Raw genomic sequence first — 14,795 nt, 5'->3', positions numbered from 1 at the left:
CTGGGAGCAGCCAAGCCAGGCCACTTTCACTTGTTCCTGGTTTGGGGAGAACTCAACATAAACAAAATGTGCCATTGGCACAGGCTGGCATGTGATAGGTTCTACAGAATCTTCTGATGCATGAATAGCATGTACACACCATTCTATAGGTGTTTCGTAAAACTTAGTACACGCTATTCATTCAACAGATAGTAACTAAAACGCCAGATTGCCATAGGTGCTATGCTAGGCACTCAAATGTGAACCAAGCAGACACGGATTTTTCTTCTCTGACCTTCTAATGGTGAACACAGAGCATTACAGCTTAAATCTGGAGTGTCCCTTGTGGGCTGCTGGCAGTGCTGTGGAAGGTGACCTTTGAGATGTGAGGTCTTTCGGGTGGATGTGGGCCACTGGGGATGGGCTTTGAGGGTAACAGCATGGCCCTGCTTTGGTCCCTGTTCTCCTGATCCACCAAGATGTGAACAAGCCATGTGAGCCGGCCACTGTAGAGGGAGCTGCTTCAGCGGCTGTGCAGTCCCCCTCACGATGACCTTCTTACACGGTGAGTCAATCACCTGTCCTTCCTTAACTGTTCTGTTCCAGAAACATGCACATGAATGCGTAGGCAGAGAAGAAAATAGGAAGCATAGTGAGGTCCATGACCAGGGAGCAGGGGCTACAGGAACAGAAAGGGAGGGCCGGGCCGGGGAAGAAGCCACAGGGTTCCTCTGCCTTCTGAAAACAAACGGGCACATCGTGCAGAGAACACAGGTTTCTAGATGAGCCCTCCTTGGGTTCCCGAGAGAGAAGCACACAAACCTGAGGCTCCACCAGCTGAGGTCCTGGGGGATTTGGTCTTGAAGTTAGTTCATGGTGAAGGTACAGCCACTTGTCACCACTTTGGCCCTGGGGTGACAAGGCTGAACCTGGAGCCACATTTCCAGTGTCAGGAACCTCGCCGCTTGTGAAGAGGAGAAAAAAAAAGTGTGAAAAGAATTGACACACATATAAATCTCAGATTACCTTTACACAATGTTTCATGTCAGATTTTAAAATAAACAATTCTTCCAATACTAAATATCCAAAAGTGGCTGGGTGATGGAGGTGGGTCTTGTATCTTATCTATTGCTTTCATTGGTTAACTAATAAAGAAAACTGCTTGGCCCTCTGATAGGGTAGAATTTAGATAGGCGGAGTAGACAGAACAGAATGCTGGGAGAAAGAAGCAGATTCAGGGAGTTGCCATGATTCTCCCACTCCAGACAGATGCGGGTTAAGATCTTTCCTGGTAAGCCAGCTCGTGGTGCCACACAGAATATTAGAAATGGGTTAGATCAATATGTAAGAGCTAGCCAATAAGAGGCTGGAACTAATGGGCCAAGCAGTGTTCCATGTAATTATTTCGGGGCATTAGCGGGTGGCCGGGTGCCAGGAACATAGCCCTCCGCTCCTTATCACTACAGCTGGGAGGCTGGAGAGTTGGTTAAGACCAACTTAACCAACTTGCTGCTCTTGCAGATGACCCAGGTTCAGTTCCCAGGGTAGCTCACAACCATCCTAAGTTCAGTTTCTGGGGATCTGAGGCCCTCTGCTGACTCCTATGGGCACCAGGCTCACAAGCGGCACACACACATACACAAAGGCAAAAAGCTCAAGCACATAGAGTGAATGAACCTAAATTTCCTTTTTTTTAAAAAAAATATTTATTTATTTATTTATTATGTATACAATATTCTGTCTGTGTGTATGCCCACAGGCCAGAGGAGGGCACCAGACCCCATTACAGATGGTTGTGAGCCACCATGTGGTTACTGGGAATTGAACTCAGGACCTTTGGAAGAGCAGGCAATGCTCTTAACTTCTGAGCCATCTCTCCAGCCCCTAAATTTCCTTTTTCTAGGGCGGGGGCTCTCATTCAGCTGGTAGAGTGACTCTAGTAGACACGGTGTGCTGGGTTTGAGCACCAGCATCACACAAAGCCAGGTGTGGAAGTGCATACCTGTAATCTCAGTATTCGGGGTGGGGCAGGATTAGAAAGCCATAGTGCAAGTTTGAGACCACATTGGGTTACACCAAACCTTACCTCATAAATAAAAGAGAGAAAAATGCAAAAATACATCTAACTGATGCCCATCATAGTTAGAAATGCTTTGTCTCACGCTGGAGAGATGGTTCAGTGGTTAGGAGCACTGGCTGCTCTTCCAGAGGACCCAGGTTCAATCCTCAGCACCTATGTTGGCTCACAATTGTCTGTAACTCCATTTCCAGGGCATCAAACACTCTCTTCTGGCCTTGACAGGCAATGGTGCACAGACATAGAGGCAGGCCAAACACCCACACACATTAAAATAATTAGAGAATTTGAAAAATGCTTTACCTCGGAGCTGATTCCTGATTTTCATCTTTATCCTGTTGGCAATACTGCAGCCATGTTTTCTTGGCATTGAATTCTGTGAACTTAATTAAATCTTTCTGTTCCAATGGTTTTAACGCCAGAACCTGTAAGTGGACACAATTCAAATGGTTTAACTGATCTAGTTTTTCAATTAGCACCCTGAATGTCTTCTGTTGAAATCATCTAGTTTATATCACCTCAGGTCATTACCACTTTTCTTTTGTGTTTGCTTATTCTTGTTACCATCTATGCCCTCAAAACTCAGTTAGGAGCTGTGTCTGTGGCTCACTGAGGGAGCTTTGGCCTCACGTGTGCTAGGTCCTGGGTTTCAAACCCAGCATTGCAAACAAACAACAAACCCCAAAGAGACAGTGAATAAACAAAACTATAAAATAATCACTTAACAGCCAAATGTTATTTAAACTATATTGGACGCACATAAAAAAATTACCAGTGAACATGCTTTGAGACAACAATCAAAGCAGAGCAGTCAATAAAGAGCTAAGCTTGCCCTGACGGTGGTCACTTGGTTTAATATGCAAACTGCCAGGCAGTGGTGGTGCACGCCTTTAATCCCAGCACTTGGGAGGCAGAGGCAGAGGCAGGTGGATCTCTGTGAGTTCAAGATCAGCCTGGTCTACAGAGCTAGTGCCACGAAAGGCTCCAAAGCTACACAGAGAAACCCTGTCTTGAAGGAGAGAGAGAGAGACAGAGACAGAGAGAGAGAGACAGAGAGAGAGACAGAGAGAGAGAGAGACAGAGACAGAGACACAGAGAAAGAGAGGGAGAGAGAGGGAGAGAGAGAGAGAGAGAGAAGGAGGAGGGGAGGGAGGAAGAGGGAGGGAGGGAGGAAAAGGGAGGAAGGGGGGAGGGAAAAGGGGGGGTAACCTAATGAAGGATCAAGGTTCTATCCCCAGTGGAATAGCTTACTGTGCAGACCCTGCAGGCCCCAGCACCCATACTTCAGTCATAATGCAGCCCTCCAATGGTATCTCGGGCTTTAGTCCAAAGAGAAACACCAACCAGAAAGTTTAATTCCCTTCCCTCCAACTGACAGAACAGGAGTTACCTGTGTCTGGGGCACGTCCTTCTGTTTGCTGAACTGTGGCCTTTCAGTTATGACGGATTCAAACTCAGGAAAGCTGACTGGCTGGAAGACGGTGTGGGACTCTGACGGTTGCTTCACAGTGGTGGGATGCTGGAAAACCAACACACAAACCACATATATGTGATTTTAAAAGACGCAGTGATCTGAGCTACCAACACGGAGTAAATAGCAGCACTGTTATTTACTATAATTCAATGCGCTTATTTCATATCAACTTCTGAGACTACTACATTTAGTGAGATAATTGTCTTACGCACTCAATCTAATTTGCCTAAGGAATTTACAAAAGTCAGGAAATTTATCTTTTTTAAGGAACAAAGCAAAATGAACAAAAAAAACCCCCAAAGAATCTAAAGGGGCAGTATTATGTTTATAAATTAAAGTTCTCTTATATAAGTATCCCTAGCTGTCCTGGAACTCACTTTGTAGACCAGGTTTGCTAGCTCTTGTAGACCAGGCTGGCCTCGAACTCACAGAGATCCGCCTGCCTCTGCCTCCCAAGTGCTGGGATTACAGGCACGAACCACCATTTCCCAGCTACATATTTTTAAAAGACGAAAACTTTGGCATGACAGAGAAACCACATAGCTCATGTACCCAGGGCCACCTTCATTCCTATGAATCTCAGTCCCCAATGGAATCACTCATAAGCTTTCATGCAAATCTTCTACTGTGAGATCCATTTCTAAGATGCTTTAGATGTCATGAGGACACTTGAACTATATGATAGTCTGGGCAGTATAAATATATATTTCTAAATGAGTAACAAAAGTGCCCTGGAAACAGATTTTGTCTTTATGAAGTAAATCTTTATTTTATGATAGTTTATCTATTTGTTGGTTTATTTATTTGGAGTCAGGGTCTCACTATGTAGCTTTGGTTGGCTTGGAACTTATTATGTGGACCAGGATGGCCTTGAACTCACAGAGATAGATCCACCTGTCTCCTGAGTGCTGGAATTAAAGGTGTGCACCATCAATTTATTTTGATTTTTTTTGACACGGTGTTCTCTAACTTGATATATTACCAAGGATGACCCTGAATTTCTGATCTTCCTGCTTCCACCTACCCTGTGCCAGGACTAACCGCTGCAGCAGGGATTGAACCCAGGTCTTCATGCATGCAAGCACTTTAACAACTGAGTTACATTCAAAGTCCAGATATAAAATGTTTATCTTATCTATATATATTTATATGTTTTCTACAATGGCTTCATCTTCATTTAGAGTCACAAAATTCCTTCATTTTATTTTATTGAAAAATTAAATCTATTTATTATTCTCTTTCTCTTTCTCTTTCTCTCTGTGTGTGTGTGTGTGTGTGTGTGTGTGTGTGTGTGTGTGTGTGTGTGTGTGTGTGTGTTGTGGTAAGCGGGTGACAACTTGTGGAAGTTGGTTTTTTCCTTCTATCATAGATTCAGGGTGTTGAACTCAGGTCATCAGGGATGCAGAACAACCTCTTTTACCCCCGAAGGCATATTGCTGGCCCCCAAAATTCCTTTTAAATACGCTCTTCCTTATGAAAAATTTTTCTATATTAAAGCTCAAAATCAATAGAATCCTCAGCCTCGTTGAATCTGCTCAAGTCAACCTGCAGCCACCAACAGGCACCTAGGCCTGGAAACCTGCACAGTGGAATGAAAGTGCGATCCCAGAAGCCTGTGCGTCCTCTCCTTCCGCTCCTTTTAAAACATCTGTGACTCTTTAAGGTGGATGGTGTCTCTGCACTGCCTCCACCCAGAGGACTGCCAGCAGGCTCTAGGATGTCCACGCGGCTCCATGCTTACCTGGTTCTCCTGAAGCATCATCTGGACCTTTTCCAAGTTGCACTTCACAGTCTTGAGTTTCCAGGAAAGGGCTTCGGCCTCTTGCTGAGTGGCTCCGCAGTCTCCCAGGCCCTGGTCTTTGCAGGTATCTAACAGAGAAGCCACCTTGTGCTCAATCTCCGTCAGCATTGCCTAAGAGAGAACATCACCGAATTATCCACAGTGGATTTCAGGGGGTGGGGTAGGGATTGAACCAGGGGCCCTGTGCATACGTAGCATGCTGCCTACTGCTGAGCACACGGCCAACCCATAATGTCGGCCTCTAACAAGTATTAGTCTCCAAAATGAGTGAGATTTGCTTTCTTTGCCTCAGAATATAAAAGAAGTCCCAGAAACTAGACGGAAGGAACCTTGGAGAAACACAAATTTTGACATGATTCTATGCTGAAAAGAAGGGGTGTGACTAAATCAACCCTGATGGAAGATGTTGCACTAAGCAACCCTGTAGTCACCCCTAAAAACACTACGGATTATGACGCCCAGTGCTTCCTGCTGGCTAACAACACGGATGCTCAATAGTCTGGCCACACAGAAGCCACGTTCATCCAGGATCCCTACCTGTGTACCCTCAGGTAATCTTTAGAATGGAGAAAACGGCAGAATTTACTTTCTAAATTTATTGTGAGGAATCAGTCAATTAACTCAGTGTATTTTTGCCTTAATCCATGTGCGTTGGGCTTAAGATCATGTAGACTATACAAGCACGAGATTAAGAGGAAAACCCTGAATGTTTCCCCCATCTTTCTAATCTTTTCTGTTGTAGCCCAAGTGTCAAACAGAGAACTCAAAGAATTCCACACACTTATTTGAAGGTTCTTCCCCTTGCTTATTTCTTCCTCGTCCTCAAGCCAATCGAACCTCCAAAAGATCAAAAGAACACAGAAGTAATTTGGAACTTAAAATGCTTAGTGACTGATACAACCAACTGATCTACACGAGTCTAAAAAGAAATCGGCTTCAGAAAGTGCATTTCCAAATAGTCAGGCTCTTTGCATTCCTCCTCAACAGACTCTACACTCTCTCAAAGTTCAGGCGTCTATGCAACCATGCCAACTGGCTGGGCACAGGGTCAGCAGCTCTGCGCACACCCCACATTCTAGCACCAAGGCCAATGGCATAAAACCCAACCTGGGACTAAGACCATGTTCTTTTCAAGAAACACTCTACCTCCAAACAGATTATCCAATAATGTATCTTGTCAGCCCTCTATTCCAGAAAGCTACTGACTGTATCCCCGTGGCGTTTTCAGAGCCTCAACGGTGACCGTTCACAAAGGCAACCACAACTGTACGCTGGCTCGTTTACCCGTGCAGAGGAATTAGGCAAATATTTGATGTGTTTATGGCTGATGCTCCCCAGCGACCATTTCAACAGCTGTAAGCTGATATTCTGTGACTCGCTTAGCCTCCGGCTGTTCTGCTTTACTCAAGCTGTTTCCAGATCTCCCGTTGACTAATTAATGCTGTCGTAATTCTGTTACCACTTTGAAGATTTCTTTTAAATTGTATTATTATTATTTTTATGTGTATGGGTGTTTTGCCTGCATGTGGATCTGTGTACTATGCAGCACCCTCCAAGACCAGACGGGGGAATCGGATCCCTTGGGACTAGAGTTACAGATGGTTGTGAGCCACCATGTGGGTGCTGGGAATCAAACCCAGGCTCCCTGGAAGAACAGCTAGTGCTCTTAACTGCTGAACCACCTCTCCAGCCCAAATTTTTTGAGGCACAATCTTTTCTTTCTTTCCTATTTTTGATATAGGGTTTCACTGAGTAGTCTTGGTTGACCTGGAATTCACTTTGTAGACCAGGTTGGCCTTGAGCTTAGAGATCCACCTGTCTTTGCCTCTGAGTAGTGAGAGCAAAGGCATGAACTATGAGGCCAGCAAATATATTCTTTCTTTTTTTTTCCCTAAGACAAGATCTCCTGGGAGCATGGGAGTTATGGGACAGGGTAGAAGGGGAAAGGGGAAGAAGGGAGCTGAGAAAAATGTATAGTGCAATAAAAACAACAAAAATGATAAAGTTATTTTTCTATTTTTATCTACTCCCCACTTTTCTTCCTTCTTTTTTATATTTATTTTTCTGAATCAGCCCTTGGGAGACAGAGGCAGGCAGATCTCTGGGAGACCAGGTTAGCCTGCTCTGCAAAACAGCCCTAGGTCAGCCGGGACTACATGGTGAGACCTTGGTTTTTCTTTTGATTTGTTTTATTTTAGAGGCATTATTAAATCAAAGGAAAAGAACATTTTATATTCTTCCAAGTGACCTTCCAAATTGTTGATTCAATCAGACAAAACTACCAGATAGCAGAGGATCAGATTTTCTAGTCTCCAGGGAGGTCTGTAACTTTTACAAATGTGAACAAAAGAATAACAAAATTGCTGTTTGAATTCACCTGTTTTATGCATTTGTTTTGAGACAGGGGATGGAGTATCCGAGGCTGGCCAAAAAATACACTATGTAGCCAAAGATGACCATGAACTCCTGACCTTCCTGTTTCTGTTCTGATTACTGAGATCATAGGTGCCACAAGCCACACGGATTCATACTGTGCTCAGGTTGAACACAGGACTTCATGTGTGCCGAGCAAGCAACCCACCTACTGGCTGAAAAGGTTCAAAGGCCACCACTGCCAAACCCAAATTTTTATATAACCTTTAAATGTAGTTCAAACAAAGCACATTTTCAGCCATTGAGAGCCTGAAAGCTATATCTTCCATCTGTTAGATACACCACGAGTAAGACAAGTTTATAAAATGCCTCTGCTGCCCTCTGGATCCAGGTTCTCCATTGTCCTGGTACATCATGTAGACAGATGCCTAAGGAATCTGGAAATCCACTCTCCCCACCTCCACCTTTAGTGTCTATGAAGAACCTGGTGGTAGAGTCACATTCCCCCAGGTCTGCCCACAGCAACCTTATTGGGTGCTACTGCCACCTGGTGGGCATGTCTTGTCTTTGCAGTGTCCCCCACTCTTCAAAATGGGTGCAAAATAGCAAGAGGATGGGCATTCTGGTGGTGACCAAGCCATGGGCATGAGGTCTATCTGGTTGATAGCAATCCTTATGGAGCTTGGGGACACTTGAGGTACCACTTAGTGCAGCTCTGATCTGTTGGTGTGCTTAACTTCATCACCAGGGAGGTCGACCAGAAAGCCAGTGTCTGGGTAGACCAACTATTACAACTGACTAACAGAACTATCCCCAGCCCCGTCACCCCCCCCCCCCATGCAAGTAGTTCCAGGTTGATGAAAGGGAGGTGGCTGGGCTACCCCAACCCTGGGGACAGGTTCTTGTAGGAGGAGCTTCTGGTGGCAGGGCCAGTGCCTGAGGGACACTGAGACAGGAGGGAGATGTCTCCATCCCTGGTAGGAGGCAGAGGCTGGTCTGCTGGACACAGCCTGGCGAGAGGCCACCGTAAGCAGCCAGCAAAGCTCTGTTGTTGTGACAGCAGCCACACTGCTGAGGTGTCGTCATCCCAGCCCCTCCCTGGAGAGACAGAGAACTGAGCTGGCCGGCTATCCTCAGGGTGACTTCAGACAAGGAAGTTGATGTTCTCACACCTCCCCAGCCCGGAGCACATGGGGCTGACACACCCGTCCGCAAAGCTCTCTTAGGCGGGTCTTCGAAAATCTTGCACGTTATGACGTTCACTTTCGTTCTGATGAGCTAATTAGTCATACGCAACCCTTGCGACCGTAAATAAAAAACGACAGCAAATGTCGAGCACAGTTTAATACCAGACACCGTGAGCTCATCTCATCCAATCCTCAGAAGAATTCTGTGTGCTAACCTACTCTGCTGGAGGGGAAAAATAAGGTGGAAAAACAAACTGGTCCACGCTCACAGTTACTATGGCGGGGCTGGTTTTGGATTCTGGATTCCGGGCTGTTACTCACATCTGTCCCCTCAAAGGGACTGACTACATTAAGAATTTCAAAGACTCAACGGTGAAAACTATGAGCTGAGGCCAAAATAAATGTGAGGTTCAGAGGCATGGGAGACACATACTGTCACTTTAAGAGCAATCTGCCCCATCTTGGCAGGAGATGGGTGACTAGGCAAACCCTAACCTCCTGCCTGGCCGGCTTACCTGGCACCCAGCCAGCTCCTGCTCCACCACCTGCTGCATATCTGGGTCTAATGTTTCCGGCTCAAACGCCACGTTGGCTTGTTGCAGCCACAGCTCCAGCTCGGCCACTTGGGTCTTGCAGACATGGAGGACTTCTGCCGGCTGAGGCCTACTTCTCTCCACGGTGGCTTCAAACGCACCTTGCTCGTGAGGAAAGTCCAGAGGTGAAGCCTCAATGGGAGGTGTGGCACCCTAAAATGAAGCCAAAGGTAATCCAGCAGTGAGAAGCCAGGAATCCAAGGCTTTTACTCTGGGGCTTGGAAAGACCTGGGAACCTGCAATCCTTTTCCCTCCCATTAAACGGAACAAAATAAGGACAAGAAGGAGGAAGAAAGAAAAGAAAAATGCACCTCCACACTCATAGCAACTGCCACGTGACCTGCCGGGCCAGGTTTCCAGGCAGCCAGTCTGCATGTACACAGGTACAGTATTCCCGGGCACAGAGGTGGAGAGTGGCAATCCCCGGGAGGCGGATGAGAGAGTGTGTGTGTGAGGGTGTGTGTCCCAAACCCCTCAGGGAACTGACCAGGGCTTAAAGTTGTATGACACCTGATGATGAAGCAAGGCTCACACTGCTGTGGACCCCGTGCAAATAGAAATAAACAAACAATCAAAAGACCCCAAAAGCAAAAACAATAATCCAACCACCACAACAAAAACAAACATGCCAGCAGGGCTAATAAAATACTGCAACCTGCCACACAACTGTAACATCCTCCCAAGCAGCAAGAGTCAATTTTTGTTTTTCTTTAGCCATCTAAACTTCTCTCTATTCAAAACAGCTTGGGTCCGGTATTGAACTTGGTGGAGTAACACACATTTTCTCCCTCCCCCCAGGGAGAAATCCCTAAAATGGTTTTTGCTTTTCTAGACTCGCAAAGAACGGACTGCCTTAATGTGAAGTTTGAATACAAGCATGATATATCCTCTGTGTATTGAAACCACTGGATTTCTTACCAATACAAGAGCAAACTTTCTCCCAGATGTATTTTGTTAGTTTCAGTGTGGAGGTAAGGATGATTTTAGCATGGCAGATTTGCCGGACACTGCGGGACCTACCCTCTTCCTACTCTCTCCCAGAATGCTCAAGGACATTGGCCCTTCTAGAGAAATCCCTTCAGGAATACAGATTTGCATTCTGATCTGTAAAAACACTCTGTCTCCATACATTCTGTGCTAACTAGAATTAAAACCAGTTGCAACATTTCCCACTGAAGATTGTGTGCCAACTTGTTAGCATCTATCTAATAAAGCATAATTTGGGACAAATGACAGAATTTCAACAGGAGCTGCTCACAAACAACTTCCTACCTCAAAAGTGTAACCTTGGAGGGGTCATAATTTTCCTGACTCACTGCTAACTTTACATGGGTTTGTTCTTTTCTAGTAAAATGCTATTTCTTAGGTTTGGGGGCATCCTCAGTGGTAGGATTTGCCTGGCATGTGAGAGGCCCCAAGTTTGATCCCCAGCACCCCTAAATCCCTCAAACAATAACACAACAAATAAAACCAACAGATTTTCTCTGCCTCCGTCTACCTATATTTATAGCTTCCTTCAATGATTACCTTCTGAAGGATGCCTTCTTTTTCTCCCAGTATTTTCCCTGAGCCTCCTACACCAGGCCCATCCCTGCTCCGGGCTTCAGTGGTGTTTGTTAAAGTAAAAATCTGTGGGAATGACTGTCAGACATCAGTTTCTAGCCTGCTTATGTAACTGATCAGTTACATAAATAACTGATTTGCTATTTCCCAGTTTTGGGGTATGACTATACCTTAGTGGCAAAGACAGTGAGATCTCCTATTTTGCTTGCATCGTCTGTTAATACCAACGGGTGAACCTGTAAAAACTATCCTCCTCTTAATTTACTCAAAATTTTATTTGACCACCTCTGGCAGGCCGAAACGTTAAGCTGCAGTATAAGCTGTTCTGTTTCCGACTACCTTACGTACTGAGGAAGTGAGCAAGGTGGGTGACCAATGTGGCCTTTATTTAAACCTGAACAGAGTCCAAAGGGGGGTGGTGGCGGCAGAAGGAAAAAAACCAATTACAGGCAACCTCAGAAGAGCTGGAAATGGCCTCGGGATTCTCATGTAGAAGCATCCCCTAAGGTCGCCTTTAAGTTCTGAACCCTGAGCAGAGGGACGGCAATCAGTTCATAGCCTCCCATCCCACCAAAGTATATCTGAGAAGGGCAGGTGGGCCACTAGCACAAGGTCACAGGGCTCTGGCCCCTGCATTAGCCAGAAAATCCCATTCCAGTCTCCTTCTCAAAGCCCCAACCACCCAGAGTCTCCGAACAAAGAAAAGGTGCCAAAAAGCCCAGTTACGCATTCTTGGAGGCAGTTGCAGCTTCCACCCCTGAAGTTGCCAGCCACCCAAGTCACAGTCATACCCCCTGCCCCGCCCCAGCATTTAAGTTTTTAACCATACCCAGCTTGTGGCGGGCAGACACGTCATCATCTCCTGGCCTATAACCTATATAATCTCCCTGCTTTTGTTTGTGGGAGCAGTTTCTCCAGCCCTGAGAGTTGCTTTGCTCAAATCGACCCGTTGCTATACTTTTTCAATCTTGGCTTTACTGAGTTGGAGGAGAAACCTATTACGGGCAGAAGAAAATATATTAAGAAGTCCTCAGTAATTTTTTGAAACAGCAACCCTGCTTTATTTGCTAGTCCTAAACCCTGGAGACAGAAATTATTTCAGTGAATGTTTCATATATTGCATTTTGGTGCTAAAAAATGTTGCCACAAGTGTTTGCTACCAGATAAGAATTCTGTAGGCTCTCTGATAATGAATGATTCCTGTCTTTTATTGGTATTACTTCTAATCAATGGACATGGTGTCAAAACCAGATCCTTATCTCACACCACAAATCCTCTGTTCCCAAGTACAGAAGAGGAAACACACGCTTTGCTTTGAGTCTATTTAAACTGCCGGAGCCAACACCTAAGTAGAACCATAATACAATCGCTGATTTCATTGCACTTTGCAATGTACAAATCTGTCTCTCCCCACAGTTTCACAAACTCTATGGCATCCAAGTTAGACATCTGCTCTGGTACGTCACTGATCTAAAGTGACCATAATGTACAGGTTGTGACCCTCAGTGAAGTCCCACAGACGAATGTATATGTTATGAAAAATCCGGCAACATAAAAGGTTTCTGAACACAGAACTACCAAAAAAGAATCAAACATAAAACAACAACGATAAAAAAATCAAACATGAAATGAGGCTAGGGAGATGGCTCCATGGGTACAAATGATCGCCTTAAAAGCCTGATGACCTGATTTGACCCCTAAGCCCCACCTAAAAAGCTGGATGCAGCAGCATGAATCTGTATTCCCAGCGCTCACTCCTAGGGAGAGGTGGAGGCAAGTCAGTAAGGCTGTCAGGAAGCTAATGGCTAGGAGAGACTAGATTCAACAAGGCTGAAGCCACACCATTCCTGCCACCTAGAATACTTCTCTACCGATCAATAAAGCATGGCTCCCTTGGCTTTAAACCAACAAAACAAAACCCAAACAAGGTGGAAGGCAGGACCCAACTCTCAAAGACTGTCCTCTGGTTTCCAAATATGCAACTTAGAATACATATGTCCAGCTCACATCAGGTGATCTCACTGAAGCCTTGATTCTGGAACACACAATATGCACATTACAATGTACATGTCGTCACCATATGCAACACCAACAAATGCCCCCCAAACACCTTGGCACAGACTCAATGCCACTGAATGGTATAAATTCCATATTGTTACTGTACCAAGTTTTCTGCTCTTATACCAACATAACGGTTTGTGAACCAGAACTCCTGGAGAGAAGCTGTGTTTGCAAAGACCATTTGATTGGAAATTGGAATGCCGAGGTCCAGGGCTAATCAACTTATCTCAGGCTACCTTTAACTGTCCTCTCCCCAAAGAAATGTAAGACCGGTCCAGAAATTAATGAAGTGGAAATAAGCAAGTGCAATATGAAGAATTGATGCTATAACTGTGCATATGTGTGCAAGTCTCTGTGTGGGCATGCACATTTGTAAGCCAGTACCCAAAGAGATCACAAGTGTTAGATCTCACTGGAGCTGAAGTTACAGGTGGTTGTGAGCTGTCCAACATGGGTGCTGGGAACTGAACTTAGGTTCTCTGGAAGGACAGTGTTATACCATCTCTCCAGCATCAAAAGGTTGGCTCTTCGAAAAGTTTTAAACAAAACTGACAAAAATCTTAGCCAAATCAGGGTGAGAGAAACAGAGATTACAAAAGATACCAATGAAATTCAGAAAATCATTAGAAAATACCTTTAAAAATTTATAGTCCACTGGATTGGAAAATCTAAAATAAATAAACAAATTTCTTGATGGATATAATCTATCAAATTTAAACCAACATGAGATAGAAATTTGAACAGATATATAACAGGACATGAGACGAAAGCAGTAAAAACAAAAGTCTCCCAATTGAAGACTCCTGGGCAGATGACTTTGGTGCTTTCTATCAGACCTTTAAAGAAGAACTAATATCAATGCTTAGCAAATGAATCCAAAACCAGAAACACAAGGAATGCCACCGAGATCTTCTTATGAAGCTAGTATGACCCGGATACTAAAACAGACAGAAATAACAGCAACAACAAAAAGAAAATTCTAGACAAATTTCCGTAATGAACAAGGGCATAGAAAACTTGCAAATTAAATTCAAGAACACATCAGAACTATCAGTTTCTGTGAGCAAGTTTGCTTCATTTCAGAGACACAGAGATGGCTCAAATACATAAATCAAGAAACATAACAAACCACATGAACAGATTTAAAAAAAAAAACAGAAACCTCATAATCATCTTCATAGATTCGGAAAAGGTTTTTGACAAAATCCAAATGACTTATGATAAATGCCCCCATGGAAACCAGGAATCAAAGTTCCAATGCCATTCTTATCTTCTAATGTGTGTTTGTGTGTGTGTGTGTGTGTGTGTGTTGTACCTGCATACGTGTGCAGGTGTGTTGGCCCACGCATATGTACACAGGAGAGTACAAGATGCTAGGTATCTTCTCTACTACTCTCTGGTTTATTGCCTTGAGACAGGGTCTCCCAATCGAAACTTGCTATTTTGGCCATGCTGGCTGATTCTGCCTATTCCTAACTCCCAATGTTGGGGTTTAGGTACATACAGCCATCCCTTAAAAAGAAAAATTATGGTTGATGAGGATTTGAACTCAGGTCCTCATGCTTGCACAAGTAAGCACTTTTACCAACTAAGCCATCTCTTTAGACTCTATTTTTTTTTTTCAAAACAGTCTCCTGTAACTCAGGTTGGCCTTAAACTTACTTTGAAGCTGAGAATGACCTCGAAT

General features: G+C 44.6%; 1 protein-coding gene across 2 annotated transcripts in view; it reads right to left on the bottom strand.

The window, feature by feature from the left end:
- The window catches only part of Syne2 (spectrin repeat containing nuclear envelope protein 2), a 294,128-nt gene that overhangs the window by 81,640 nt on the left and 197,693 nt on the right, over window positions 1–14,795 (bottom strand). For both annotated transcript variants that reach the window (XM_026779484.1, XM_026779485.1), the window contains 5 exons: window positions 9,407–9,637; window positions 5,272–5,442; window positions 3,447–3,575; window positions 2,360–2,481; window positions 802–943 (listed from right to left, as the gene is read on the bottom strand). In XM_026779484.1, coding sequence (XP_026635285.1) covers window positions 802–943; window positions 2,360–2,481; window positions 3,447–3,575; window positions 5,272–5,442; window positions 9,407–9,637 — 795 coding nt within the window. The remainder of the gene's footprint in view (window positions 1–801; window positions 944–2,359; window positions 2,482–3,446; window positions 3,576–5,271; window positions 5,443–9,406; window positions 9,638–14,795) is intronic.

This window comes from Microtus ochrogaster, chromosome 1 (genome assembly GCF_000317375.1).
Source record: "Microtus ochrogaster isolate Prairie Vole_2 chromosome 1, MicOch1.0, whole genome shotgun sequence".
NCBI lineage: Eukaryota > Metazoa > Chordata > Mammalia > Rodentia > Cricetidae > Microtus > Microtus ochrogaster.
This window is presented reverse-complemented; position numbering and strand designations above follow the sequence as displayed.